At 43.5% G+C, this 27,117-nt stretch overlaps 2 protein-coding genes across 2 annotated transcripts in view; one reads left to right on the forward strand and one right to left on the reverse strand.

The window, feature by feature from the left end:
• Positions 1-27,117, reverse strand: part of LOC123581113 (interleukin-36 gamma-like) — a 162,920-nt gene that overhangs the window by 81,108 nt on the left and 54,695 nt on the right. Inside the window, exon 2 of the mRNA XM_045446844.1 lies at positions 5,736-5,889. The gene's annotated coding sequence lies outside the window, so the exon portion shown is untranslated. The remainder of the gene's footprint in view (positions 1-5,735; positions 5,890-27,117) is intronic.
• IL1B (interleukin 1 beta) lies at positions 16,396-22,701 on the forward strand. The gene is made up of 7 exons (XM_045446838.1): positions 16,396-16,474; positions 16,894-16,955; positions 17,494-17,542; positions 19,173-19,377; positions 19,888-20,049; positions 21,296-21,426; positions 22,408-22,701. The coding sequence occupies exons 2-7, from the start codon at positions 16,903-16,905 to the stop codon at positions 22,615-22,617; spliced, it is 810 nt and encodes a 269-aa protein (XP_045302794.1). The 5' UTR covers positions 16,396-16,474; positions 16,894-16,902; the 3' UTR covers positions 22,618-22,701.

Genomic DNA, 27,117 nt, shown 5'->3' on the forward strand with positions numbered 1-27,117 from the left:
GTTTTGTTTTGTTTTGATTTAAATAAGCAAGGCATGAGAGGCTCTGGTGAGAAGGAGCTAGTAGAGAGTAAAAAGTTGAACACGAGGGAGAGAGAGATCCCAAAACAGCAAGATCCTTGAGAAGACGGGTATTCCATTTCAACCCTAATTGGGTGTACTTCAATTCAATTCTAGCAGTAACCACCCAGAGTTAGTGCAGACTCCACAAGTTAAAGGACATGGTCCCCAGTAAGACTGTCCTGACCTCAGGTGCCAGTGGCACTTCAAGGGCCCCCAGGGCACACATACTTCTGGCTGACTGGCTATAAATTCAGAAGATCCCAAGACCCCTTGGGTTTTATAATTCGTTAGAAAGAGTTACAGAATTCAGGAAAGTGCTGTTATCATTACTATTTTATTACATAGGATAAAAATCAGGGGGACCAGCCAAATGCCAAGACACAGAGGGAAAGGTCTGGGAGGGAACAGAGAGCTTCCCTGCCCTCTCCATGTGGAGTCAGGATGCATCAGACTCCCAGCACATGGTTGTGTTCAACAACAAGGAGGCTTCTCCAAGCTCAGCATCTAGAATTTTTCTGGGATTTCATTATGGAAGCATGTTTGATTAAATCATTGGCCACATGACTGAAGTCAATCTTCAGTCCCCCTCTCCTGCCCTCCCAGGAGGCTGGGAGGAAGAGTTGACTGGTATCATCGTGTGGCTCAAAGCCCCAATCTTCTAGTCACGTGATTGATATTTCTGGACACTAACTTCCATCCTGACGTTATCTAGGGGCTCTGCCAAGAGTCAGAAACTTCAAGGGTTTCAAAAATTCCTTAACAGGTATCTAGGGAAAAAACAAGATAAACTCTTTATCATACAACAGTGGGTCAGGAGGTTCCAGGCCTGGGTGGAAGGATAAAAAACCTCTCCCACTCCAGTAATAAGAGAACAGATTTCTGGGTTGGGTGGGATGCAGGCTGGAAGCATGATAGGAAATGCTGGAGGAGCTCTCCTGGGGGTGTCTATTTTGAAGGACTAAGTATGAGGGGGAGAGGTGGGATCAGGATTTGAGGTCAATGGTGAGAATTTGAAATCATTGCTGTGAGAGCTTTGTAGGACTGACAGACAATGTGAGAGCCCATGCATCCAGGTGGCAGTCATCTGTGAGGCTAGGTGGTTGTCTTCAACAGCCTCCAGCAGCCCCAGTAGAGATGCAGAAGAAACAGACCATCAATACAACTAGGCCTGGGGTTTTGCCTAGGAAGTATTAGGGAAGAAAAAGGGAAAGCCTGCTGAGAAGACCAGCAAGAAAATGGTTGAACAGATGGAGCACAGAAACTAAACTGGCTGAATAAGGAAGCAAAAGCAGAAAGACAGATAGAGAGGGAGGATATCTGTGGTCTAGTGGTCCTGATAAGGGTGAATAATTGGTACTTTGAGAGTATGGGGGTGAGAAACAGGATGGCTGTGGTCAGAAAGAAGGATGTCTGTGTGTATGATTGCCTACATGGAGTCTTTCCAAGAGGTGCACAGCCTTGGGGGTGGCAAAAAGGGGTGCCTCTTCTCAGCACCTCCTATTAATTTCTTGTACTCAAGATAAGTTCCCTGAAGAGAGGTACCTATATTTAATTCATCTTTGTATTCCTAGTAATACTGAAAATACTATATGGAAGGCAATTATACTTTTTGGGAACAGAGGATGCTGGAAAATTCATGGTGAGCTCACTGCAGGGGGCTTCATTTGGACAGCAGCCTCAAGGAACTAATGAAACAAAGAGACAGTGATGCTGACTGGGGAACAAGATTCCCCCTCCCTACTACAACCCCAGACCAAGTGAGCTCTTTATGAATGAATGTTGCCAGTTAACACTTTCCAGTCTTAATGCACACATACACACACATAACCAGTGATCCCTGTTGGATTATCACTACTATCAGAGATTTGATGTCAACAGTGAAAAGGAGGCCACTCTCATTAGGAAGAGAAGAAAGAAGGAGGAAGGGAGGCAAACTAGTATTTCCTGTGTGTTGACCATGGTCCCTCTCTGTTAGATGCTTTCACATACAGGACCATGTTTATCTTTATAACAACCCTGAGAGATAGGTCTTCATTTTAAACATAAGGACATCAGGCCAGGAAGATGAGTGACTTTCAGGGATAAGGCTATGAGGGCAGAGGCTAATTCTCTTTGGTCTTTTTGACTCACCCACTGACTATCTCCTAGAACCCAACATTCAGTGATAACTCCACCCATTAGTTGAGTGCTCATCACAAGCAAGGTGTCATAGGAGGAGAGGGAGTTGATTTTGTCATGGCTCTCTAGGAGCTTAAAGACCAGAGGGGAAGGTCACATGTGTTCCCAAACAGTCACACTCAAAGCAGCTCCCTAATATTAATTGGGGGAGACTAAAGTGAAAAGTCCTGTTCTGGGTATTGACATGGTGAGTTTGTTTGCTTATTTTCAGGATTGCTTTCTTTTGACTAGCACTTAGAAGAAGTAAGAGCAGGGGAGCCTGGGTGGCTCAATTGACTAAGAGCCCGACTTTGGCTCAGGTCATGACCTCATGGTTCGTGGGTTCAAGCCCCACATTGGGCTCCCTGCTGTCAGTGCAGAGCCCACTTTGGATCCTCTGTCTCCCTCTCTCTGACTCTCCCCTACATGTTCCCTCTCTCTAAAATAAGTGCCCATTAAAAAAAGAAGAAGAAGAAGAAGGAGGAGGGCAAATTTCCCTGTCCAGCAAACAAAGAGAGACTGAGGTGAATCCTACTGTATCCTTGATACTTGAAAATAGTCTCCTGGGGAGCCTAGGTGGCTCAGTCGGGTAAGGATCCGATTTCGGCTCAGGTCATGATCTCACAGTCCGTGAGTTTGAGCCCCGTGTCAGGTTCTGTGCTGACAGCTCAGAGCCTGGAGCCTGCTTCGGATTCTGTGTCTCCTTCTCTCTGACCCTCCCCTGTTCATGCTCTTTCTCTATCTCAAAAATAAATAAAAAAATTTTTTTAATTTAAATAAATAAATAAAATAGTGTCTCCTAAGAAATCAATCTCAGGAAAGAGGGAGTCCAGGAACTTACCAAAGTTCACAAAATCTGGCTGATTCCTGAGATCTGGTTGTCCACAAGATAATGTAAGAGCTAAGTGGTCTGACAGTCAAACAATCTGCGTTAAAGCCAGCAAGACTGCCGTGGGTTCAGAGAAAACATTGTGGTCTTATTCCCCTTTCCCTTCATCTCCACTCATACCGACCTAGTACCCTGGTCCACGGTCCATTTGTAGTAAGATAATCAGGCAGGGGCCAACTCCCACTGTCGGGACTAGTTGAGCAAGTTCCTGAAGAATGTGGCCCTTGGCTGAGATTTCAGTCCTGGGCTTCCCCAGGAGCACAGTGTAACATCCTGCCCTCTCTCTTACTGAACACCCCTGTGGGGAAAACTCCAGGCGGAAATTGGGCACCTACATGGGAGTCTGCAACTTCCCCAATCTGTGGCTTGACCCTCGGCTAGACTCATTCCTCATCTACAAACTGACTTCGATAGCTCAATAGGAGAGATCTGAGCAAGAGTTCTTGGGTGCCTTAAGACCACGTGGAGTAGAACCCTGTTGGGCAAGGTCATTCTCTGAACTGAACAAGCAATTTCAGATGGAACTCCCAAGAGGAAGTAAGAAGTGAGAAAGGGCAGGGAACCTACCCACTCAGCCAGAGCAGGCAAATCCACCAGGCAGGAGCCAAGGACACAAACCGCCCACCCAAAAGCACTGAACTGAATGACTCTAATATTTCAGGGCCTGCATCCTTTGGAAAATCTGGGGTGAAACCTAAGACAGGAGCCAGCTGGCTCATTTGACCAATCTCCACTGAAAAGTTCTTAATCCTCCACCCTGGCCTGGGACACAAGAGGAACAAGGCAGCAGGGGTATGCTCCAATTGTGGCCACAGGCTAGTGGAGCAGTCTGCCAGCAAACAACAGATGAGAGATCATTTCAGACAGCAAGAAGCAAATACACAGGAGTAACATGCTAATGAGTAGCTAGAACTTTTTATTTTGGTGTAGAGTCCCATTCGTTTATTTTTGGTTTTGTTTCCCTTAACTGAGGAGACATATCCATAAATATACTGCCGAAGCCCATAGCTAAGAGACCACTACCTGTTTCCTTTGAGGAGCTTTATGGCTTTGGGTCCCACATTTAGGTCTTTAATCCATGTTGAGTTCATTTTTGTGTATGGTGTAATAAAATGGTCCAGCTTCATTCTTTTGCATGTAGCCACCCAGTTTTATAAAAAATATGGTATCTATTATATATATTTAAAATATCATAAATGTATATGTTTATTATATGTAATATACATGATGAAATATTACTCAGCCATAAAAAAGAATGAGATCTTGCCATTTGCAACAACAAGGATTGACACAGAGGATACTATGCTAAGTGCAATAAGTCAGAAAGAGAAAGACGAACTCTATATGATGTCATTTATGTTCATATGTGGAATCTAAAAAATAAAACAAACAAAAAATGGAAACAGACTTGTAAATACAGAGAACTAACTGGCTGCCAGAAGGAAAGGGGTTGTGGGACTGGGTGAAATAGATGAAGGGGATTAAGAGGTACAAACTTCCAGGTATAAAATAAGTTAAGTCACCCATGGGGGAAGGGAAGGGGAAAAAAATAGTTACAAACAGAGAGGGAGAGAGGCAAACCATAAGAGACTCTTAAATACAGAAAACAAACTGAGGGTTGATGTGGGGGAGCCGGGGAGAGGGGAAAATGGGTGATGGGCATTGAGGAGGGCACTTGTTGGAATGAGCACTGGGTGTTATACGTGAGCGATTAATCACGGGAATCTACTCCCAAAACCAAGAGCACACTCTATACACTGTACGTTAGCCAATTTGACAATAAATTATATTCTAAAAATATTAAATAGATAGATAGATAGATAGATAGATAGATAGATAGATAGATAGATAAAGTCACAAGGATGGAAAGTACAGCATAGGGTTCATGGTAATATTAAAAAACATTGTATGGTGATAGGTGGTAACTATACTTACCACGGTGAGCATTACATAATGTAGAGAATTGTCAGATCACTGTGTCGTACCCCTGAAACTAATTACATTGTATGCTGCCTATACATACCATCGTAATTAAAAAAAAAAAAAAAAAAAAAAAAAGATGGCTGGAACTGGAGACAGAGGATGAGACTTGGGGGTCAAAGGAGATCTTGATGAGAAAAACATAAACCAACTTGCCCTCAGTTAGGGGCAAGACTGACAAGTCAAGAAACAGACAGAAAGCCTGTGTGCCAGGTGTGGTAAGCAAGAGGAAGAGGGCTGAGAGATTAAAGAAAGTGCCATCAGGGCTGGCTGTGTGAGCCTCAGAAGGGCCTCAGAGAAGGAGACCCCACCTAAACTAACTAATGACGTTGCAATGGGGCATGCTGAGGTCATGGACTTCTGCCCCAAACTCGGAGACATGGGGGTAGCCTATCCCCTAAAGAGGGGCACCTAGAGTCCATCTCATGCTCCCTAGTCCACAAGCATCCTGCAACCAGAGATGTGGACAGGCCCCAGCAGGAGGCAAACAATACCGGCCACCTGGACTAGCCAAGAGTGAACCACCCAGGCACTCAAAGCCCTCCCATTATTCCCCAATGCACTCACAGAACCACTCCTCTTCAGATCATGTCTGGATGTGGAGACCCCAGTAACCATTTCCTTAGGCCTCCCTTTGCACAGTACAAACCTGCCAGATGCCCTGCTGAAGCAGACATCCAGGGAGAGGGAAGGTGAAGTTGGGCTCCTGGATGGGGGAAGGCCAGTGGTGAGGATTCTGTACGGGCAGACAAAATTTCCCTTCTTCTCTTCTAGGTTTGTTAGCTGGTCTAATAATTAAATTGCTGTAAGACAGATTAACAGGAGAAAAGCAAATTTAATTTCATTTGTATAGAGGCCCCATAAAAATATGAGACCCAAAGCAGTCAAGCAATGGAGCCATTCTGAGCTAGGGAAAAGGCTAGGGGCCTGGGGCTTCAGAGGGAAGGAGCACAATTCGCAGGCAGATAAGATGTGTGGTAATCAGATGTTTGTCCTCTGAAGCAGAAAAGTCTTACAGATAAAACTTATCTCTGGTAATAGCCCTCTTTCTGGTACAGGCCCCTTATCTAAATTGTTTTAGGTAGTTTAGGTATTTTAGGGAGAGGTAATAAGCTGGGTTTTGAGTCTGATTGCCTTCAGCTCAAAATAATCCACATGCCAAAGTAGTACATTTTGAATAACACATTCTATTTCAATTCATTAACCACTTACAACATGCCCAGGTTTCACAGGGGTCAAATATGCCTTATGCCTAATTATGAGGACAGAAATGCATCCCCAGTGATCACCTTCTAAGAGTCCCAAGGACACTGTCTCAGAATCTCCCTCCGACCTCCACCTCAGTTTGCCACACTCACACTGCTGCTGGTGACATTCACTCATTCATTCATTCATTCATTCATTCATTCAAGTCAATCAAATTGTACTGAGCACCGGCTACCTGCTAGGTGCTGCTCTAGTGTCTGGGGATACTACAGTGAACAAAGGCACCAGCCCCTGACCTTGGGGACCATTCATGAGGTGGCTGCACTGCTGGGCACACAATGCCTCCTAACTGGTCCTGTCCTATCAGCTCTGGAGAAGGTATATTGCCCTCCCCTAAATCTCTGAGACCACCTTCCTGCCTTCAATGAGGCTTTTCTGAAGGCTTGAGGATGAAAGAATGGGAGTAAAATTGCCACGCGCAGTGTGGCTACCTCCAGGCCCACAGTCCGGGGCCTCCTTCCTTGCCTCACTCTTAGAGTCTCTCAGTGTGGTAGGAACCAGCTCACCCCCGCTTCCCCTGCCCCTACCCCCCACGATGGGTTCCAGGCAGGTCCAAGGCTCAGAGTCCTCGCCCCAGCTGCCAGATGCCTAAGATTGACCCCATACGCACCAGGGTCCTCCTCCTGCCCCAGCTTGCCTTCTCCCCAGAATGTCTGACAGTAGGTATCCATTCCTTTCAGGGCTCCAAGCCAGAGAGCAACAATGACCACATGGAGACCCCAGTCCACAGCCCAGTTTGCCAAGGTCAGCCCACTTCTTTCTTACAGTCCCTGGTCCAAAGTGAGGAGACACTCACCACTCACCTCATGCCTTTCCTGGTGCTTTCAAGTCCTCACTTTGCTCTGCAGTGAACAATCCCTCCAACATGAACCCACAATTTCCCAAACACCATCTCAGTGTGCAGCCCAGGGCACTCTCAGTTCACCGAGAGCCAAACCATGTTTCTCCCCCTCCTCTGACCTGGCCGTGTCCCTAAGCGCACGTAGAGGAAAGGGCAGATGACCCCTCCATGGCAGCTTATACACCTCATAACACCTGCCATATTCTGCCTTAAATCGTAGGCATTTGCAAAAATTCCTTGAGGACAAGTACCATGGCTTGTATAGTTTTGTTCTCCTTCCTCTGTGCACCCATGGCACACATGCACCACAAACACAGCTTACATGGTGCTTGGTGGGATGAATGATGGAAGTCATTCCAAAAGCTATTTACCCTGACTTGTCATCACCTCTGATTTCATCTTTCTGGATCTCCCACATTCCCAGAGTAATTGGGAAAAGTCCTCAAGAAACACCTGAAAATTGCCTTTTGGGTAAAATGGGAGTGTCTCTCCAGAAATGTACCTCCCAGGCATTTGTGATGAAACATGGAACAGAACACCATCTCTTCCTGGTAATAGTGACAGCTCCTGTCACCTCCCTGTCCCAGAAGACTTCATAAAGAGCTCAGGATTCCCCAGAAAAGTAGATGGACACCGTTCTGACTCAAGCCAGGGTAGCAAGGTGTTCACTGTGCCTTTGCAGAAGGAACTAAACTTTTCCAGGAGGACGACATCCCTGATCAGGCCCAGATCAGGCCGACCTGCTGTCTCTGCTTATCAACAAGGCTGCTGACTGAGGAGTTCATTCTGAGCTGGACATTGTGCTTCTGGTGAGTCTCTGTTTTTAATCCAGGATATTCTTTTCTAAGGAAGTACCTTCTTGTCAGAGGAAGCTAGCTCAAGATGGAAGCCATGAGAGTGGCAGCATGATCACTCCTGGCTTTCATTCATTTGGTCAGCCAACATTCAGGAAGCACTGTCATGTGCAAGGCATGGAAGTGAGAGCTATAATCCAAGCCCTGCGACAGGTATGTTAATAGTAAGGGAGATGAGCAAATAAAGCATGATGATGGAGGTTTGCGGAGGGTGTTAGAGGCTCACGGCACAGAGGAAGGACACCCACCATTTTGCTTGGGAAGGGGCATGTTATGGAGGAGGTAAAGTATGAACTGAGTCTTGAAGGATTAGACGATGGACAAACTACAAAGAGGAGACGGAGGTTCCAGGTTGTGCGAAAGCACAGAGGCTAGAAAGAATATTGCATTCAAGGGACTACAAATAGTTTGGGAAGGTTAAAGTGTGGGGTAGGAGAGGAGAGCAGAAGATTCCATCGTGGACCTTGCTTGGCATGCTCTCGTGCTTGGACTCATTCACAAAGGAGATATGGAGCCAGTGATGAAATGTGAGCAAGGGCTTGATGTCACCAGATTTGCTTTGTGGAGATATATATCCCTGTGGCTGGTGTACAAGGAATGAATGAATGGATGGAGCTTCCATGGCAGCAATCAAACCAATTAGGAGATGATTTAAATGCCCTAGGTAAGAAGGGAGAAGGGTTTGAATTGACAATGGAGTATGAAGATGGGAGAAATCTACAGATCCCAGGCAGTCAGGAAGTGCTCAAAAAAAAGACCTATTCAAACAGCTGATGGTGGTTGATGAATGAATGGATGGGTGAGTCCTTGGGTTGCAGTGACTGGGATACTTTCTGGTGAAATGGTTCATCCAGTGAGAAAGGCAGTGGGGCAGGGGGGTAGTGAAGGGCTTCTCCTTTGTACTTTAAATGTTTGTATTATTTGAAACTCTGAAAATGAGCATGTATATTAACAAAAAGCCTGAGAAGGATGTTTTGTAAATCACTACTAGTTCTAACATACAACTTTCTGCCTGCACGTCATCAGTTAACTTTGATAGATCATTTCTAGAACTATCATATCAAACATCCTCCCTTGTGAAAATCTACTTTGAAAAATGGGTCATGTGAGGCAGCCTCATAGATTCAGTACTACATGCTGGAAGATTTTCCAACCCTCTAATGCCACGGAGAAAAAGGAAACCCAAGTCAGAGGTTGGTGAATTCTGGAATACCTATTCATTATATTGGAGTTTGGGCAGAATGTTTATAATACCTTTATACAATCAGACTTCCTCATTCCACATTGCTTAGTAGTTAGGGGAGATCAACCACCTAGAATCTGGGCCCCAGACTGGACCATTGAACCCAACAAATCCTGAGTGGCTTGACTAGGAACTTCCTATTTCCAGAAGATAGAAAACTCAGTTACAGCCAACAAGAAGGAAGTGATTGGAGAAGCGAAATTAACTGTATCCTGGAAGGAAATGGCCAAATCACCTTCAATTATGTAATAACCAGCAAGTAGAATACACACACCCCAGGCAGTTTAGGAGAGAAGAATTTCATCATAATTTTAGGAGCCAAGTATTTGTAAGCATTATTTTTTCTTAACCTGATGATTCCAAGGGTAGTAATCCTAAAGGGATTTTTTTTTTTTTTTTTGAGAGTGCTATAACAAAGTCTTGAGGAGATAGGAAAGGACAAAAGAAATCAAACAACAGAGCTGACAGGAGCAGGTGAGAAAGTGAAAAGGAATAAGGAAGAAACTCAGAAAAGGGAAGAGAGAGAAATAAACACCCAGTTCGCAAAGTCCCAGGACGACCCTGAGAGAAGGAGAAAGAAGATAATTCACATAACATGTCACAGCCAGGTGGGATAAGGAGGGAGGACGAGGGAACAGAGTTTACCCTAATCCTAAAAGGACAGTGTGGAAACATTTATGGGCAGAGTTGCCAAGATTCATGGATCTGCCAAGCCAATGTCATTTAGAAGATAACTGGATCATTGAGAAAGAGGTCTGTGCACTGTGGACAGCACAGGATGGGATTAAAAAAAAATATGTGTAACAATGAACACAGTGATTTGGCTCAGTGATTTAAAAAAAAAAAAAAAAGAATCTGGTTTAGGTTCAACTAAACCATGTTTGAGTCATGGTTCCAGCATTTACTAGTTGTGTGATCTTAGATAAGTTATCTCTGTCAGCCTCAGTTTTCACATAGGTGAAATGGGTCATACTATCTGCCTTAAAGTTTATTATAAAGACTAAATAAGACAATGAAAAGAAGCACCTGGTACGTAATAGTTGCTCAATAAAGGACGGGTGGTTTTTTTTTTTTAAGTATTATTTCTAAGTTTACATCTGAGAAAAATGATTTAATACAATGGTATAAGACAGGGGCTTGCATCCTATGACCTGAAAGATAAATCCAGTTAAGCTCATTCATTTACATGTTTTCTATGGCTGCTTTCTCACAATAATGGGAGACTTAAGTAGTTGCAACAGAGACCCTAAGACCCACAAAACCTAAAATATTTACTAACTGGCTCTTTATAGACAATGTTTCCAGACTCCTAGTATAAGCGGCACTAGAGCCCTGTGTTTGGGGCTGACTGTCTTACACCCATTATGTGCAATAAAAGATATAGAGTAGAAATGCCTGGCATCCACCTTACCTACCAAAAGGGCTTTTGCTACTGAATCCAAAGGAAAGACAAGTTTCCATTGGCCTCTCAGAGGTGGAATAATGACTCAGTCAATAGGGAGAAGCCTCTGCAGACCATATACCTCACCAGACCCAGTGGCCTGCTTATATATTTGAGTCCTCCTTGTTCTAGACCAAGCAGGGAAATGGCCCATCCCTGGAATCTGCCTATCTGCCCTAAGTACCTGGATCCAAGAGTGGGGCAGGCCCAATGGAGATGATGCTATACAAGGAAGAGCAGAGGTCTCAAAACTAAAATCACACTCTCCCAATCTGAAATAATCACTGAAACAGAAAGAAAAGGAGAGAAGTATCCATGGAGACTGGCATGGCTACACAGGACACTGTAAATACTTTCAGACACCAGAAAGACCCATGGAAATGGTGGAAAGAAATGACAGACTCTTTTTTTTTTTAATGTTTATTTATTTTTGAGAGGGGGGAGGGACAGAGAGAGAGAGAGACAGAGGGTCCAAAGTAGGCTCTGCGCTGACGGCATACCATGAGATCATGGCCTGAGCCGAAGTTGGACGCTCAACTGACTGAGCCACTCAGGTGCCCCCAAAATGACAGACTCTTAAGAATATTGGAAGTCAATGCCAAGGATGAGATGGGACTTGGCAAAAATGGTGGGGACAGTCATGCCTTAATGCTGTTCTGCACAAGAGAGTCAATAAGAAAGAAATGGCCCATAGCAGAGAGTAGATACTACAATTAAACATGATAATATAAGAACTAACCCATGATTATTCGGGTTGTCTTCCTGTTCAAAATGATTAAAGACCATTGGGTGAGGCCAGGCTTGATAAGAGAGGCGAGAGGCTTAATATCAGACATAAGGTGGCACCAAAGCACCCGCTCTGACTAAATGCTGGAAAGATGACCAGCACAGAGGGCAACGTGCAGTTGGTAAGGGCTTGAATGACTCAAGAGATGAATCTTCCCACTACATCCTGGCATTGCCAACTCCCCACTTCTGCTTGTTCCATTTTCGTGGGCCTGCATTGCCATCTACACCACCGTCACTCTTCTAGGTCCTCCCCCAGTGCAACTATTTCTGTAGTAAGAAGTTTTCCGTTTATTAGGGACTTGAAGGAAGTTCTGTGGCCTGACTAGTCTTCTTGGAGAGACAGGGTTTGATACACGTATTGTGCAATATGCCTGCCTGACACAATAAGAGGTTTCACTTCCTAAGATGGTCAGGATGCTGCCAGGTTTGGGGTCCAGGCTATGGGGCTGGGATGAGACATGGCAGAACTGTAGAAACTACTACGTCAAGGGGCATTGCCCCATGGCTCCAAAAATTTCCCTTGAGCAAAAAAGAATGGGAACTCATGCAACCTGGATGCTAGAAGATAGAGAAGTAGATTTGAGACTCCCGACCTCAATCTCAAGTCCTTAGAAATAGAATGGTTTAACTCACAAATGACGCTTGAGTCTCTTGCAGACCTCCCTTTCTGTCACTGGCTTTCACCCTCCTTCACTCAGCTTCTAATCACATCAACAGGCTGAAGGCATCTCTGTGTTCTCTGTCAAGAGAGCCCACAGAGCTATCAGACCACCAGGTCCTGCTGACCCCAGCATAAAGACTCTGAGGAAGGTAGTAATTCCCTCAGTGAAGTTTGGGGACCAGTGTTAATTTGTAGAGTGAAGACTGTGGAAGCAAAACAGAAATGTCCATCAGGTTCCCTAGACAGGACCTCTAGCGTGTCTGCAAAAACAGCCATTCAATTTTATGAGGGTTCAGAGTTGAGAACTGACTATTGCTTACCAAACTCATAAGAAATTGATGCACTGAACAGGAGGCAGCTTTTAGATTCCCTGTGGAACATACAACTTACCAAGGACGGCATTCTTGTGACCACCTTCCTGATATCAAGGTATTAGGAGCCTAATTAAGATTCAGAAGGCTGCTCGGTGAGCCAGTTTGCTGAGCGATCCTTGCCCCACAGTAAGATCTATTTCCCTCCTACCTGGAAAAGTCAGGAACTCTCTCCTACGGACAACATAGAGCAAGCACAGTACCTGGCACATAGCAGGCACGTACTTATTTGAGGGAAAACTGTCAAATTCCTGCGTACCCATGCAGGCAGCAAATTTCCTGTCTCAGTTTGCATGCTAGGCACTGTGCTAGACCCAGCTTTAAGAGTTCACAGCTTCCTGGGGCACCTGGGTGGCTCAGTCGGTTGAGTGTCTGACTTCGGCTCAGGTCAGGATCTCATAGTTTGCGAGTTTGAGCCCCGCGTCAGGCTCTGTGCTGACAGCTCAGAGCCTGCAGCCTGCTTTGAATTCTGTGTCTCCTTCTTTCTCTGTCCCTCCCCGCTCACACTCTGCCTCTCTGTCTCTCTCCCAAAAGTAAATAAACCTTAAAAAAAATTAAAATTAAAAAAAAAGAGTTCAGAGTTTCCTAAGGGAACCACATAAGCCAGCAAGGTTTCAATTCAGTGCCATAATAAGTGTTATAATATAGATGTGCCAAAAGAAGTGGGGAAGGCCCCATTCCTAGATTCCATGCATAGTTTATGACCTGTCATTCAATCAATCTACAAACGTGAGGGCTACCCTGGGCAGGCATTCTGCTGGTCTCTGAGTTAAACAAAGTTTGATAAAGAAAAAAGAATCCCATTTACAATAGTATCAAAAACAATAAAATAAATAGGAATAATTTAACCAAGAAGGTGAAAGATCTGTACACTGAAAACTTGAGACATTGATGAAAGAAACTGAATTAAACCCAAATAAGTGGAAAGATATCCCATGTTTGTGAATTGGAATAATTAATACATTAAAATGCCCATACTACTTAAAGCTATCTATATATTCAATGCAACAACTATTAAAAATCTAGTGGCATATTTTACAGAAATGGAAAAAAAAAATCCTAAAATCTGTAGGGAACCACAAAAGACCCTGAATAGCCAAAGCAACCTTGAAAAAGAACAAAGCTGGTGGCATCACACTTCCCAATTTCAAACTAAACTACAAAGCCATAGTAACCAAAACAGTATGGTACTGACATAAAAAGATACATAGAACAAAGGAATAGAATTGAGAGTCCAGACATAAGGCCATGCATACTTGGTCAGCTAATATTCAACAAGGGAGTCAAGAATACTCAGTGTAAAAAAGATAGTCTTTCTAATACATGGTGTTGGGAAAACTGGATATTCACATGCAAAAGAATGAAATTAGAGGCCCCTAACTTGCACCATTTACAAAAATTAACTCAAAATAGATTAAAAACTTAAAAATAAGACCTGAAACTGCAAAGCTCCTACAAGAAAACATAGGGGGAAAGCTCCTTGGCACTATTCTTGACAATGGTTTTGTGGATGTGACACCAAGAACACAAGCAACAAAAGCAAAAACAAACAAGGGGGACTATGTCACCCTGAGAAGCTTTTGCACAGCAAAATAAACAATCAAAACAAAAAGGCAACCTCCAGAATAGGAGAAGGTATCTGCCATATTACAGGTAAGGGATTAATATCCAAAATTTATAAGGAACACCTATAACTCAATAGCAAAAATAAACAAATAAATAATCCAATTAAAAAATGGGCAGAGGACCTCAATAGACATTTTTCCAACAAAGAAATTCAAATGGCCAACAGCTACATGAAAAGATGCCTAACACCACTAATCATCAGGGAAATTCAAATCAAAAGCAGAAGAGATACCACTGAGGATGTAGAGAAAAGGGAACCCTAGACCATTGTTGGTGGGAATGTAAATTGGTACAGCCACTATGGAAAACATAGAGGTTACTCAAAAAATTAAAGATAGGACTACCACATGATCCAGGATTTCCACTTCTAGGTATATAGCTAAATGAAATGAAATCACTATCTCACGCATCTGCGCTCACAAATTCATTGCAGCTTTATTCACAACAGCCAAGACATGGAAACAACATACGTGTCAACCAACATATGAATGGGTCAAAGATATTTTATATAATACACACACACACACACACACACACACACACACACACACAGAGGAATATTATTCAGCCATAAAAAAGAAGGAAATCCTGCCAATTGTGACCATATGGATGGACCTCGAGGGCATTACGCTAAGTTAAATAAGTCAGACAGAAAAAGACAAATACTTTATTATTCCCCCTATATGTGGAATCTTGGAGGAAGAGGAGAAAAAGAATAAGGAGGAGGAGGAGGAGGAGGAGGAAGTAGAGGAGGAGGAGAAGAAGGCAAACTCATAGAAACAGAGAAAAGAATGGGGAGAGTGTGTTTGGTCAAAGGATGCAAACTTCAAGTTATAAGATGAATAAGTTCTAGGAATCTAATATACAACATGGTGACTATTGTTAAGTATTCCATATCATATACCTGTACTTGAAAATTGCTCTCAGGGTAGATCTTAAATGTTCTCACCAAAAAGGATATATACACATAATTATATGAGGTGATGGATGTGTTGATTAACCTTAGTGGTAATCTTTTTGCAACATATATGTATAGAGAACTGTTGTGTTGTACATCTTAAACTTACACAGTGTTATTTTTGAATTATATCTCAATAGATCTGGGGGGGGGGGGAACAGTCTAATAACTCTTGGAGATACCAAGACATATAGTTGCAGCTAGATAGTCTTATAAAAACAATAGTCCAAGGGCACCTGGGTGGCTCAGTCCGTTAAGCGTCTGACTTCCACTCAGGTCATGATCTCGGGTTTGTGAGCTCGAGCCCCACATCAGGCTGTCTGCTGTCAGCACAGAGCCCACTTCGGATCCTCTGTCTGTCTCTCTCTGTGCCCCTCCCCTCCTCATTCTCATTCTCTCTTTCTCCCTAAATAAATAAATAAATAAATAAATAAATAAATAAACTTTAAAAAAATAGTCCACATTTTAGAGTTAGCAGAAAAATTATTTTAAGCAGAAAACATCTTATCTGCATTTTAAGGAGGAATTGTGCTCCTGAAAGCTTGACTTATTCACAATCTTTTCAAATACATTCTCAATCCAGGTTCATGCACTGTTCATCAAGCATTGATACTGATTACATTTGTAACTGGCTAGGGTACCAGCACCTGTTCTGAAAGGGTTGCATGAGCTTGTCTCCAAGGTTCCCCCAGCCCCATCAGGAGCCTAACCACTGAATAAATATATTTTTTCTGCCCCATCCTAGGAGGTCAACTGTCTCCCCAGAGGCTCCTATAATGGACCCTGAGCTCCCAAAGTAGAAAACAGCACCCTCAATACAGACTGGGAGGGTTACTGTCATTTCTTTTTATCCCCTAATCCATCTCCAAGTGGGAAGCCTCCTAAATTTAAGTACAATGCATGAGTGAGGAAGCATGTTTGCGTATGTATCTCTATGTCCTCCATTTTGCCCCCAGAGATCCCAAATTAAAACATTATTCTAACCTAGGAAAATCCTGCATTTTAATATTGACACCATTCATGTAATTGTTATCAGGAAAACAATATATATTTGCATAATGACACATTTGCAAAGATGTGTCATCATTTGCTACCATTTGCCCTTCCATGGCCTAGAGGATTATTTCATTTTATCTTCTCCCAGAAGTTCCCATCAATTTTTAAAAAAAAAAAACTTGATTGTGAAATTAGTTAACCAAAGGGGAAATTTCTCAGCTCTCTACTTCTGCTTTTAAAGAATATAAAAGAATGAGATTGAAATTGGCAGAGAGCAGATCTCTCGAGGCACAGCAGCCCACTCCGGGATTCTATTCTCTCCAGTCAGTCTTCATTACTCAGGTACAACTTGAACTAACTCTTCTTTATGACTCGATCCTAATCAAGTCTCTCTGTCCCTCTCTCCCTTCCTCTCTGATTAAGGGCTGGGTTTTCTATAAAGATGCCACACGTACTACTATGGTTATGATTTGTGAAATATTCTGGGAATAGGCACTGCTTATGTAGCAGCTGACATCTGAGAGATCAGTGTCAAAGCCTCTGCTCCAGATCTAACAAATACGCTCCTGGTTTGGGTTTGGGTTAGCAACTGTTTCCTCTGGACCCAAAGGAAGGCTCTTTCACACATTCACTCATTCATTCAAAGGCTGTTTCTCTGCATGCCTGCCATGTTGCAGGTACTAAGGGAAATTCACATAAGAAGGCGGCCCTCGTGGGGACTGGCCTGGTAAGAAGTTACTCATTTTCTCCTCTTTACCCAGGTTTCTGAAATGGCCATGGCAGCAGTACCTGAACTCACCAGTGAAATGATGGCTTACTACAGGTCAGTGGGGAGACTGAGACTAGCAATGTGAGCAGGGTTCCTCTTTCAAGAGTGGAGTGTTATCTGTGCTTGGAGACCAGATTTGTCCCCCAAACTGCCTCTTCCAGTGGCAAGTGGGGTTCCAAGTGAACCTGGTTTAACGACATATTTCCCACTACAAGTCCAGCCTTGGGGCCACATAGGACATTCAGATGTTGTTGCTACAGGGGCTTCCTGCAGATGACAAACAGGAAAAAAAAGATTCCAAGTGCACAATACAGGGGACTCCTTGGCAAAGTTTGGCTTGATGGAGAGGAAAAGTTCAGATGTTAACTGGTCTGGAAGTTAGGTCTCAGGATCCAACAGAGAGTACAAAGGATATCTGCCCCGCCTCCCATGCTGCCCATGTATATTAGCATAAAACTTGCCAACAGCTTTCAGTAGCTTTAAGAGCCATGCTATTTGCAGTTTCCTATTAACAGTGGAGACTGTTTGCAGGGAAGGGAAAACAAAACGTGTCTGGGAGACTAACTGAGCAATCTCTCTGTTTTTATTACAGTGATGAGAATGACCTGTTCTTTGAGGCTGATGGCCCCGAAAAGATGAAGGTGAGACCGTGGGCCAAGCTCACAACTCCTGGAGGGACTCAGACATGAGAAAGGCTCCAGGAAAAGGGTTCTGGGCCACCTTGTTCCCGTGGCATTTTGTGATGGAAGGACTTTCACCTCTTCCAGTGAGGCAGATGCAGATGGCACGATATGGCTCCCACAGTCACTCACTGAGGCTTGGCGATGGTGGCCATGTTCATGGAGGGCGAGGAGGAATGGCTGTGGGGATAAAGTTTGCTATCTCCTGTTTGGAAGGTGGCCCAGGCTCCAGTGCAAATTTAATTCTCCTTTTAAGAGAGGGTTCAGCCTACATTAGTCACTGAAGTCCTTGGGAGTTCATGTACATCTGCCCCCTTTAAAGGTAGAATAGCTTTTTGCTCCCTGGGATAGAGCTGATGACAATAAGATGTGGATGATGTAAACAAAAAGATGAATTGGGAGTTGAAAGAAAATCATTCACTTGCTATTTGACCTCAAGCCATTTCACCCACTGGACCTCTGAAATATAAGGGGCATGCACTAGATGATCTCTTAGCTCTTGGCCTCCTGTAACCTTCAGTCTTGAAATACTGTCAGTGATAGCTAAGTTTATCCCAGGAAATTGGTGTTTCTCTGACTCTCACCTTTACTGAGAGCCATTTTGACGTTCAGGATGTCCCTTCTTTTCTGTACAAGGCCTAATAAGTTTCCAAGGTGCCATCAACCCAGCCAGGTCAATTGCACAGATTAGCAAGCAGCCACTTTTCTCTGACTTTTTTTTTTCTTCTTCAGTTCATGGCAGCTTCCTCTAGCCTAATAAGTCAGTCCCTATTGCTGTTCAAAGCCTATTTCTCTAAATGCTTTAAAACCAGTAGCTGGTTTACTCCAGCCCTGAGGGGAGGTGGTGGGGGTTGGGGTGTTTCTCTGGCTGGCTCTTTCCCTGCTGTTCCTTCCACAGCCTGTCTCTCCCTCTGCCTCATCAGGAGCCTCAGCTCTGAGCAGGAACTTCTCTCACTCAGCTTTCCTCTGTGCTGTTAGAGGCCTCTTTAACTGTTGAGCATTCAAACCATTATCAAACCACCAGGGCAACCTCACTTAAGCCCTCATGCAGTTTTGCGGTTTCTCTGAATAACGGGAAAGTGGGAACGTATTTCACACATAATAACCACTTGTAAAGTATTTGTAGAATGCTTATAAAACAGTGTTTAGAAAAAAAGAAAGAACTTGTATAGGATAATTAAAAACCTGTTGAATGAACATAGATGAATAGAAAATGTTATGATCACCATTGCCATGAAAAATTAAATATACAGTGTTAGAGCATTAGGGACCCAAGAGGACACAGTTGAAGAAGGTATAAATTTACGGCCAGGTGGAGTAGTTTGTGAAGAAGATAAATGAGGTAGACATGGGTTTTATTCTAAAAGAATACCATCTAGGCCATCAGAAAGCCCACAGTTCTGGTTTGGGTTCTGTCTCTAACTCACCATGTGTCCTTGGGTAAACCACTTAACCTCTATATGCTTCAGAGAGAAGAGAGTTTATCATTAGAAGCTCAGTTATCTCTAAGGCCCCTTCTACTTCTCTGATGTCAAAATGGGAGCTCTCTGGCCCAACCACATTAACATACTCTTCCTGGGTCTCTCCACAGGGCTGCCTCCAAAACCTGAGCCACGGTTTTCTGGGAGATGAGGGCATCCAGTTGCAAATCTCCCACCAGCCCGACAACAAGAGTCTTAGGCATGCCGTGTCGGTCATTGTGGCTATGGAGAAACTGAAGAAGATATCTTTTCCCTGCTCACAGCCCCTCCAGGATGAGGACGTGAAGAGCCTCTTTTGCTGCATCTTTGAAGAAGGTACTTAATGAGAACCAAGGGCAGACAGGAGATCTCTGGTCATTTCCTTTTCAGAGTCCATAACTCAACAGACAACTAACCTACCCTAATGAGAGAAAAACAGAGAAGCCTAGAAACTAAATGAATTCAGTTGAAACTATTCTTAACACAAAAGCGCCATAACTATTCACATTTGCCAGTTACTCTCCCATTCTCAGAGGTTTTCATCTGCACTACCTCCTGCAAGTCTCACACTGTCCCTGTTGGGCTAGTGTTATGGCCGTTGCCATTTTACGTGAGTAGCTCTATTGTTAGTCTACAGCCAGCAATGGAACTGCAGCCCAAATCTACATCTCAGGATGCCAAGTCCAGAGTTCTCGCACACCCCAACTTCCTCCCCACCAGTGTTATAATCGAACTCCAGCTACACATGCTCAGATGTCCTCCAAAACACCAAATTCTGCTGCCTTACATCATCTGGCCTGCCTTTCCAATTTTCCTCCTAAACAGCATATATGCTCCACATTTCAGAACCCATCATCTGTGACACGTGGGATGACGGTTTTATGTGTGATGCGGCCATACAGTCACAGGACTACACGTTCCGAGACATAAGCCAAAAGAGCCTGGTGCTGTCTGGCTCATACGAGCTTCGGGCTCTCCACCTCAATGGACAGAATATGAACCAACAAGGTAACTGGGGACGTTTTGATTCTTTTCTTGGCCTCCTGACCCTGTGCTAACTCTCCACATTTTTAACAAAGTAGTACAATAAGGCAAATTATGACCTAAGTGGAAAAATGTATAATGTATAACAGGTAAACATTTGTGTTTTGGTCCTAGCAAGGACACCAGATTGATTCCCTTAGCATGTTCATTTTTTAGCAAGAGATGAGACTCTGAGAAATTAGAATGCTCAAGCACACCCAGGACCATTGTCCAGCCAAGTCTTTGAATGATAGTGTAATGTCAATGCTTCCATTAGAAAGGGGTCATTTGATGGACATGACCTAACTGCCTGTGGGTTCCTTTTTCCTGTCGTTGAGGTTGAAACTAGGATGGTGAAGAGATACTGTGTCCATCCGCATTCCCAACCCTGCCCCCTTAACCCAAACATCCTTCCCGCCCAATACCAGATGGTTCCTTGTAGGGAAATTTTACTGGCAAGCAGGAGCTTATCTCTCTCTACTGTAGCCAGCAAATGTTTCAAGTCTGGAGAGCCCATTAGTTGTGGGAATCCGCCTGGCACCTCACCACTGTGGCTGAACCCTGTATGCAAGAGGGCAGCCAAGGGAGCAGCTGAAAGGAGCAGGCTGTTCCCTTCCAAGGCTGCTGACCTTGGAGAGAGGCATCCCAGCCAGGCCAGGACGAACCTGTTTCTTCAGAACTGGGTTGTGAGCATGACCTCAAGGCCCCCAAATGAGATGGTGGTGACTAAGGAAGATTAAAGTGAACGTCTCTTTGGAGCCACTTTTCCCAGCTAAGCCTCACCTCTCCCAAGTTCTTCCCGCTTGTTGCTCCATGTTCCTGAAACAGATCTGTGCCTGATTTCTTTCGGGAGCCCTGATCTACCTCTTTTCTTGCCTTGCACATTGATCAAATTGTTCTGCCCATACGGATGGGCATACCACTGGCCAGTCACAAAATGGCTTCCTTCTTTCAGCATTTAAAAATCAGACCCCCTAATTCTTCATTGCCACTGTGATGAGGCTCTAAGAAACCCCTGCAGACCTTCTTTCTAGAAAATATGAAATCAGGCAACTAACCCTGCTACTGTCTGTGACAAGCCAAGTTATCCTGTCTGTTAGGCCATAAGAATCTTAGTGTGGGTTCCCACAGAAGATGTTAATTGTATGAGTCCTGGGCTTGAGGTCCAGTTGTTGGGCCAGCCCTGCATGGCTGTGCGTACCTGACCACAAGGCCCCTTTCCGTTCTCTAGTGGTGTTCCGCATGAGCTTTGTGCATGGGGAGGAAAATAGTAAGAAGATACCAGTAGTGTTGTGCATCAAGAAAAATAACCTGTACCTGTCCTGTGTGATGAAAGACGGGAAACCCACCCTACAGCTGGAGGTGAGTACCAGGGGCTGAAGGCTTCCTAGGCTTCACTGAAGCACATTTAGCCCTCATTTATTTCCAAAACAACCACCTTTTTTGCTCAGAAAATACGGGAGCGTATCTACTTGGTAATTTTGCATAAATGTAAATACATTTAATGTAACTACCAAATGCATGAAACTTTCACTCCCACCATGGAAAATTAAATCATTTTGCTGATGTTATTATGTCCTGCCATTGTGACCGCCCAACAGATTATACAGTGTTAGGGTTAGAAGGCTTATAACATTGTTAGGGCTACTCCATTTGATAAATGACACCTTAGGAAATGAATCAATTCAAGGGAGCTGTCACCTGTCATCTCCTCCACTCTCAAAATCACCTGCCACCCCACCCCCCTAACCAGCTTTGCCAGCAAAAGTTTCAATTCTAAGTTGAAGTCATTCTAACCAGGGCCATAGAGAAAAATACAGCAAAAGTCCCTGGAAATTAGGTAGTCCTACAAGTTTTCACCTAATGTTCACTTTTTAATAAAATTCTCACTTATAGGGGCGCCTGGGTGGCTCAGTCGGTTAAGCGTCCAACTTTGGCTCATGTCATGATCTCACAGCTTGTGAGTTCGAGCCCCACGTCAGGCTGTGTGCTGACAGCTCAGAGCCTAGAGCCTGCTTCAGATTCTGCGTCTCCCTCTCTCTCTAGCCCTCCTCCGCTCATGCTCTGTCTCTTTGTGTCTCAAAAATAAATAAACATTAAAAAAATTGTTTTTTTTTAATTCTCACTTATATTATGCTCCCTACCATTTGATATTAAGTTTCAGAAAAGAGAAAAAGCTCTTTTAGTCACTACACAGAAAGTTGGTATCACAAAGATAAATCAGGAGTCTGGATCCTGGTCCTATGACTCATCAGTTTCCTCTCTAGCTGCACAAGAGAATAACTTTACCTGAGTGTCTTTGTCCCTTCCCTCATAAAAATTCTTATTTCTGTTTTGCTGCAGATGTTAGACCCCAAAGTTTACCCAAAGAAGAAGATGGAAAAGCGATTTGTCTTCAACAAGACAGAAATCAAGGGCAATGTGGAATTTGAGTCTTCCCAGTTCCCCAACTGGTACATCAGCACCTCTCAAGCAGAAGAAATGCCTGTCTTCCTAGGAAATACCAAAGGTGGTCAGGATATAACTGACTTCATCATGGAAAGTGCTTCCTAAAGAGACCTGTACCCTAAAGAGAGTCCAAATGTGCTGAATAACCCCTGCTGGCTGGCGGAAGGGGAATAGAAGGGCTTAAACATGGCCTCAGGCTGAACTTCACTATTATCTAATCAATGCACAGCTGTCTTCCTTAAATCACTGCTAAGAAGATATGTCCGCCAGCCAGGAGGAATAACCCCTTCTTCCCAGGGCCAATCCTCAGGTCCCCTCTACTGAGCCAGGTCACCTTTATCTCTTCTACTCACTCAAAGCCACCCTGGCAGAAACCATTACACTTTAGGTTCAAAGAAACCCTCTGTCCTTTGTGCCCAGCCTCTGATGAACAACCTATTAACTATTTATTTATTTATTTATTGGTGGGTTAGTCTATTTAATTTAAGTCAAGAGGGCCAAGAAGCATCAGTGTCTGTGAAAAGAGCCCAGCCTTCAATATCTATGAAATTAATTTAATTTGCACTAGTGTGCCATCTTTATACCAAGCCCTTTCACCAAGGCTGAAAAATGTATAAGCTCAGATTGTTTACATAGGAATATTTATGAATGATTAAGTATGATCACTCTGCTTCAATGATTCTGAAATAAATTTCACTGAAAAAAAATTTTTTTTCTATGTGGTAATTGCCTTTTCTGGGATCTGATCCAGAAGAGTAAAGATAAATGGGGCCATGAGAGTTCTCCTTGGGAAGCTGTAAGCCCAATCCTCGTCCCTGAGCGTGGCAAAATACCTAGGAACATCACCGGCCAGCAAAGACAAGCCTCCCTATCCCTTCCCTTCATTTCCATTTTTCAAGAAAAGGATATTTGGTACACAAGTTTCATCTGAAGAACAGGATCAGCTGAAGTAAGGGAGGAAGGGTTGGTGGTAACAGCCACCAACAATTTCTCTACTCATTTATTAGGGAAATGCTATGTACTAAGAGCTACAGAAACAAGATAGGTAAGGCATTTCTAGTTAGATAGGAGAGGCAGATAATATACAAGCAAAAATAAGGCAACCTGGCAAAGAGAGGTAAGCTAAAGTATGAAAGGAGCAGCCAGGAGGAGTGACAACATCCGCTGTGAAGGACAGAGGGTCAAGGAGGACCGACCTATGAGTCAAGCCTAAAAGAATGAGCAGGATTCCTTGTACAGAAAAGAAGGGAAAGGGTACTCTCAGTAGTGGGACCAGTATCATCAAAAGCATGGAGTGAAGAATAAAGAATGAATGATGCAAAGAGTAAACTTTCAGAATTGCAGAAGTCACCAGAAGCAAAGTCAAAACACCAAAACAACCTAGGGAAAAAATACTTATAACTGTATCTCACACAAAGGGATAATTTGTTTAATATAGAAAGAGTTCCCTCAAAAGCATTAGAAAAAACATGAACATAAATCCAACAAAACAATAGGCAAAAATCTAACAAAACAATGTATTAACAGGCAGTCCACAGAAAAGGAAATACTATTAGATCTTGGACAGAGTAAAACATGCTCAACATAACTTATAAGAAAATTGAATTAACAGTACTTTGAGATAACAGTGTTATCCTATCAGATTACCAAAAATCAAAGTTTAACAAGATACCCTGTTGGGAAGACTGGGGAAACCCCCACTCTAAGATACTACAGGTGGGAGTATAAATTGGTACAACTCATATAGAGGAAAATTTGATAATAACTATGAAAATTACAAATAAACAACCCCTTTGGCCCAGCAATTTCATTCATGGGGATTTATCCTACAGGTGGAAATATACCCATGTGAAATGATACATGATCAAAATTACTCATTTCACATCACTTGTAAAAGCAAAAGATTGGAAATAACCCAAGTGTCTATCAATGGGAGCCTGGCTAAATGAATTATGAGACATCAATACAATAGGATGCCATTCTATATGCATTCTATAATGCAGCTATAAAAGAATCACAAAGCATTCCACACCAATATGTTGACTACAGTATAGCATTAATAAACTCTTGTCATATATTGTATTTAATGTAACTGGCAATAAAGCAGCAGAGGAAAGGGTCTATATCTGCAGGCAGCCTGACCTAGAATGAAGCAAAGCCTTCCTAAGCTCACTCTTGTATGGAAAAGCAAAGGACTGTCCAGAGGTGCTTTGAAGGGACAAAAAATACACTAGTGCCAGCTGTGGGCACCTTCCAACGTTCTGAAAAATCACTGATTTCTGCCAAACACCACAGCCTGAGACTGAGCATCTGAGCATGGGAGACAATCATCCACAATCCCTCAGTGAGACAGAGAGAGAGAGAGAGAGAGAAGAATCATTGGCTCAGTTGTGATCATGTGATGTTCGGCATCACATACTACTCATATTGCAAGACATTGCTCGTTTATCAAGATAAAATTTATTAGAAATGTTTGCTCATCTTCAAAATACTCGCAGAACAAGCTAGGGCACAGGAGCTAGATGGAGGCCCTACGACCTGGCAAGAGCCCCTTCTCCCAATTCTGTCTGCTTCATAACTGCAGTGCAAAGGATGGGAAGGTACCCAAGTGGTGCTCATTCCTCAGGACATGATAGAGCTGGCAGGAGACAGGCTGCTGGTCCATGGATGGTGCTCATTCCCCAGCACATGATAGAGCTCGTGGGAGGCTGGTGGCCAGTTCAGGGAAGAAAGCAGAAGTACCCCCTGGGATCCCCAGCAGTGATACTGTCCCCTTTCCTTGGTTGATTGATACAATCCTACCCACCTCTCTCAGGTCCAAAGGGAGAACATGCCCGAAAGAATGACAAACTTGAAGCCATTGAACCTCATAGGAAGCCAGATTCCAAATCAACTATATGAGTGCAAATTGGTACAGCCATTTGGGAAAGAAACTTGGCCATGTCTAATTTATTTTTTTAATATTTATTTATTTATTTAGAGAGAGAGAGAGAGAGAGAGAGAGTAGGGAAGGGGCAGAGAGAGGGAGAGAGAATTCCAAGGCCACTCTGCACTGCCAGTGCAGAGCCCCATGCAGAGCTGGCACTCACAAACGCTGAGACCATGACCTGAGCCAAAATCAAGAGTCACTCCCTTAACCGACTGAGCCACCCAGGCGCCCCATGTCTAATTTATTTTTAACATGACTTATGACTCAGCAATTCCACTGTTTGGTGCCTTCCCCAAACAATTTCAAGGATGTTTATTTTAGAATTGTTTATAAAAAGTTCAACAAAGTAAACTGGAAACAACCTAAACACCCACTGGTAAGGAAAAGGTTAAATAAACTATGCTAAGTTTTAAAAAATTTTTAATAGTGCTGAAATGGAAAGAGATTCAGACAAGTCATCAAGAGGAAAAGTCAAACTGCAAAACTGTTAGCACAGGATGATACTATTTACATAAAAAAGCACTGCACATCCAAAATGCATGGCCATGTGCTTCTAAGAGTATGTAAGGCAGAGAACTCTAGAAGGGTACTGACTAGATTAAAAATAGTGGTTACTTGGGGTAGGGTAAGGTGGGGGTGGAGCAGGAGGGGAGGTCATTAAGAGGAACTTTAGCTTTATGCTTGAATTTTTTACAAGAAGAATGTATTTGTGAATTACTTACATAATTTTTTTCAATCCTCTGCATTAAAATGTTCAAAAGACATGGGTTTCAATTCTCGGAACTGAGCCAAAGACTAAAATTGACCCTCCAAGGGCTATTCTATTTCTGGTTTGGAGCCAAGTTCTTTCCCTGATAAGAGCTCTCCCTTTCTCTGCACTAGGTGTTCTTATCCTGGAAAAGAAAAATAACCTATTTCTAACTCTTAATTCTTTTTAACATTTATTTATTTATTTTTGAGAGAGAGAGAGAGAGAGAGAGAGAGAGAGAGCCAGCATGCACGCACTGTATGCAAGCATGCAAGCAAGGGAGGGACAAAGACAGAGAGGAAGAGAGAGAATCCCAAGCAGGCTGCAAGCTGTCAGCACAGAGCCCACCACAGGGCTTGATCCCAGAAACTGTAAGATCATGACCTGAGTCGAAATCAAGAGCTGGATGGATGCTCAACCCACTAAGCCACCAAGGAGCCCCGAAATACCCTGTTTCTAAGTGGAAAGGATCAGATGATTTGATCTGATCCCTCCCCAGAACCAGAACCCTCCCCCCACTCTACCAACCACATGCAATATAACGGAAGTAGGTAGTCTTTACAATGGGCTGGGAAGTCGATTTGTCTGCACCTCCAGCAGGTAACACACCACACCTACCAGCTACCAGCTTTCAAGGAGATCCCATGTACCCAGACAGTAGGAGGCAAGTGCTTATAAATTTGAGTCCATACAGTTAGGGTGTGGCTTATCCCATATGCTTGGGCTGGAGTAAGCAAGTATCTGGTGGGGGGAAGGTAAGTGATGCAGTGGTGTGTGGGAGCTTATCTAGGTTGGGGGTGGGTGGTTGCTACAATGTCCTTCCAGTGAAGGAAGGATAAGTCAGCCTGCCTTCTGTGCAGACCTGCTCCCTGCCACATTCCTCATCCCCCTGGACAGCCTTGCTGAATTATCCACAAACATCTGATTC

This window comes from Leopardus geoffroyi, chromosome A3, assembly GCF_018350155.1.
Source record: "Leopardus geoffroyi isolate Oge1 chromosome A3, O.geoffroyi_Oge1_pat1.0, whole genome shotgun sequence".
NCBI lineage: Eukaryota > Metazoa > Chordata > Mammalia > Carnivora > Felidae > Leopardus > Leopardus geoffroyi.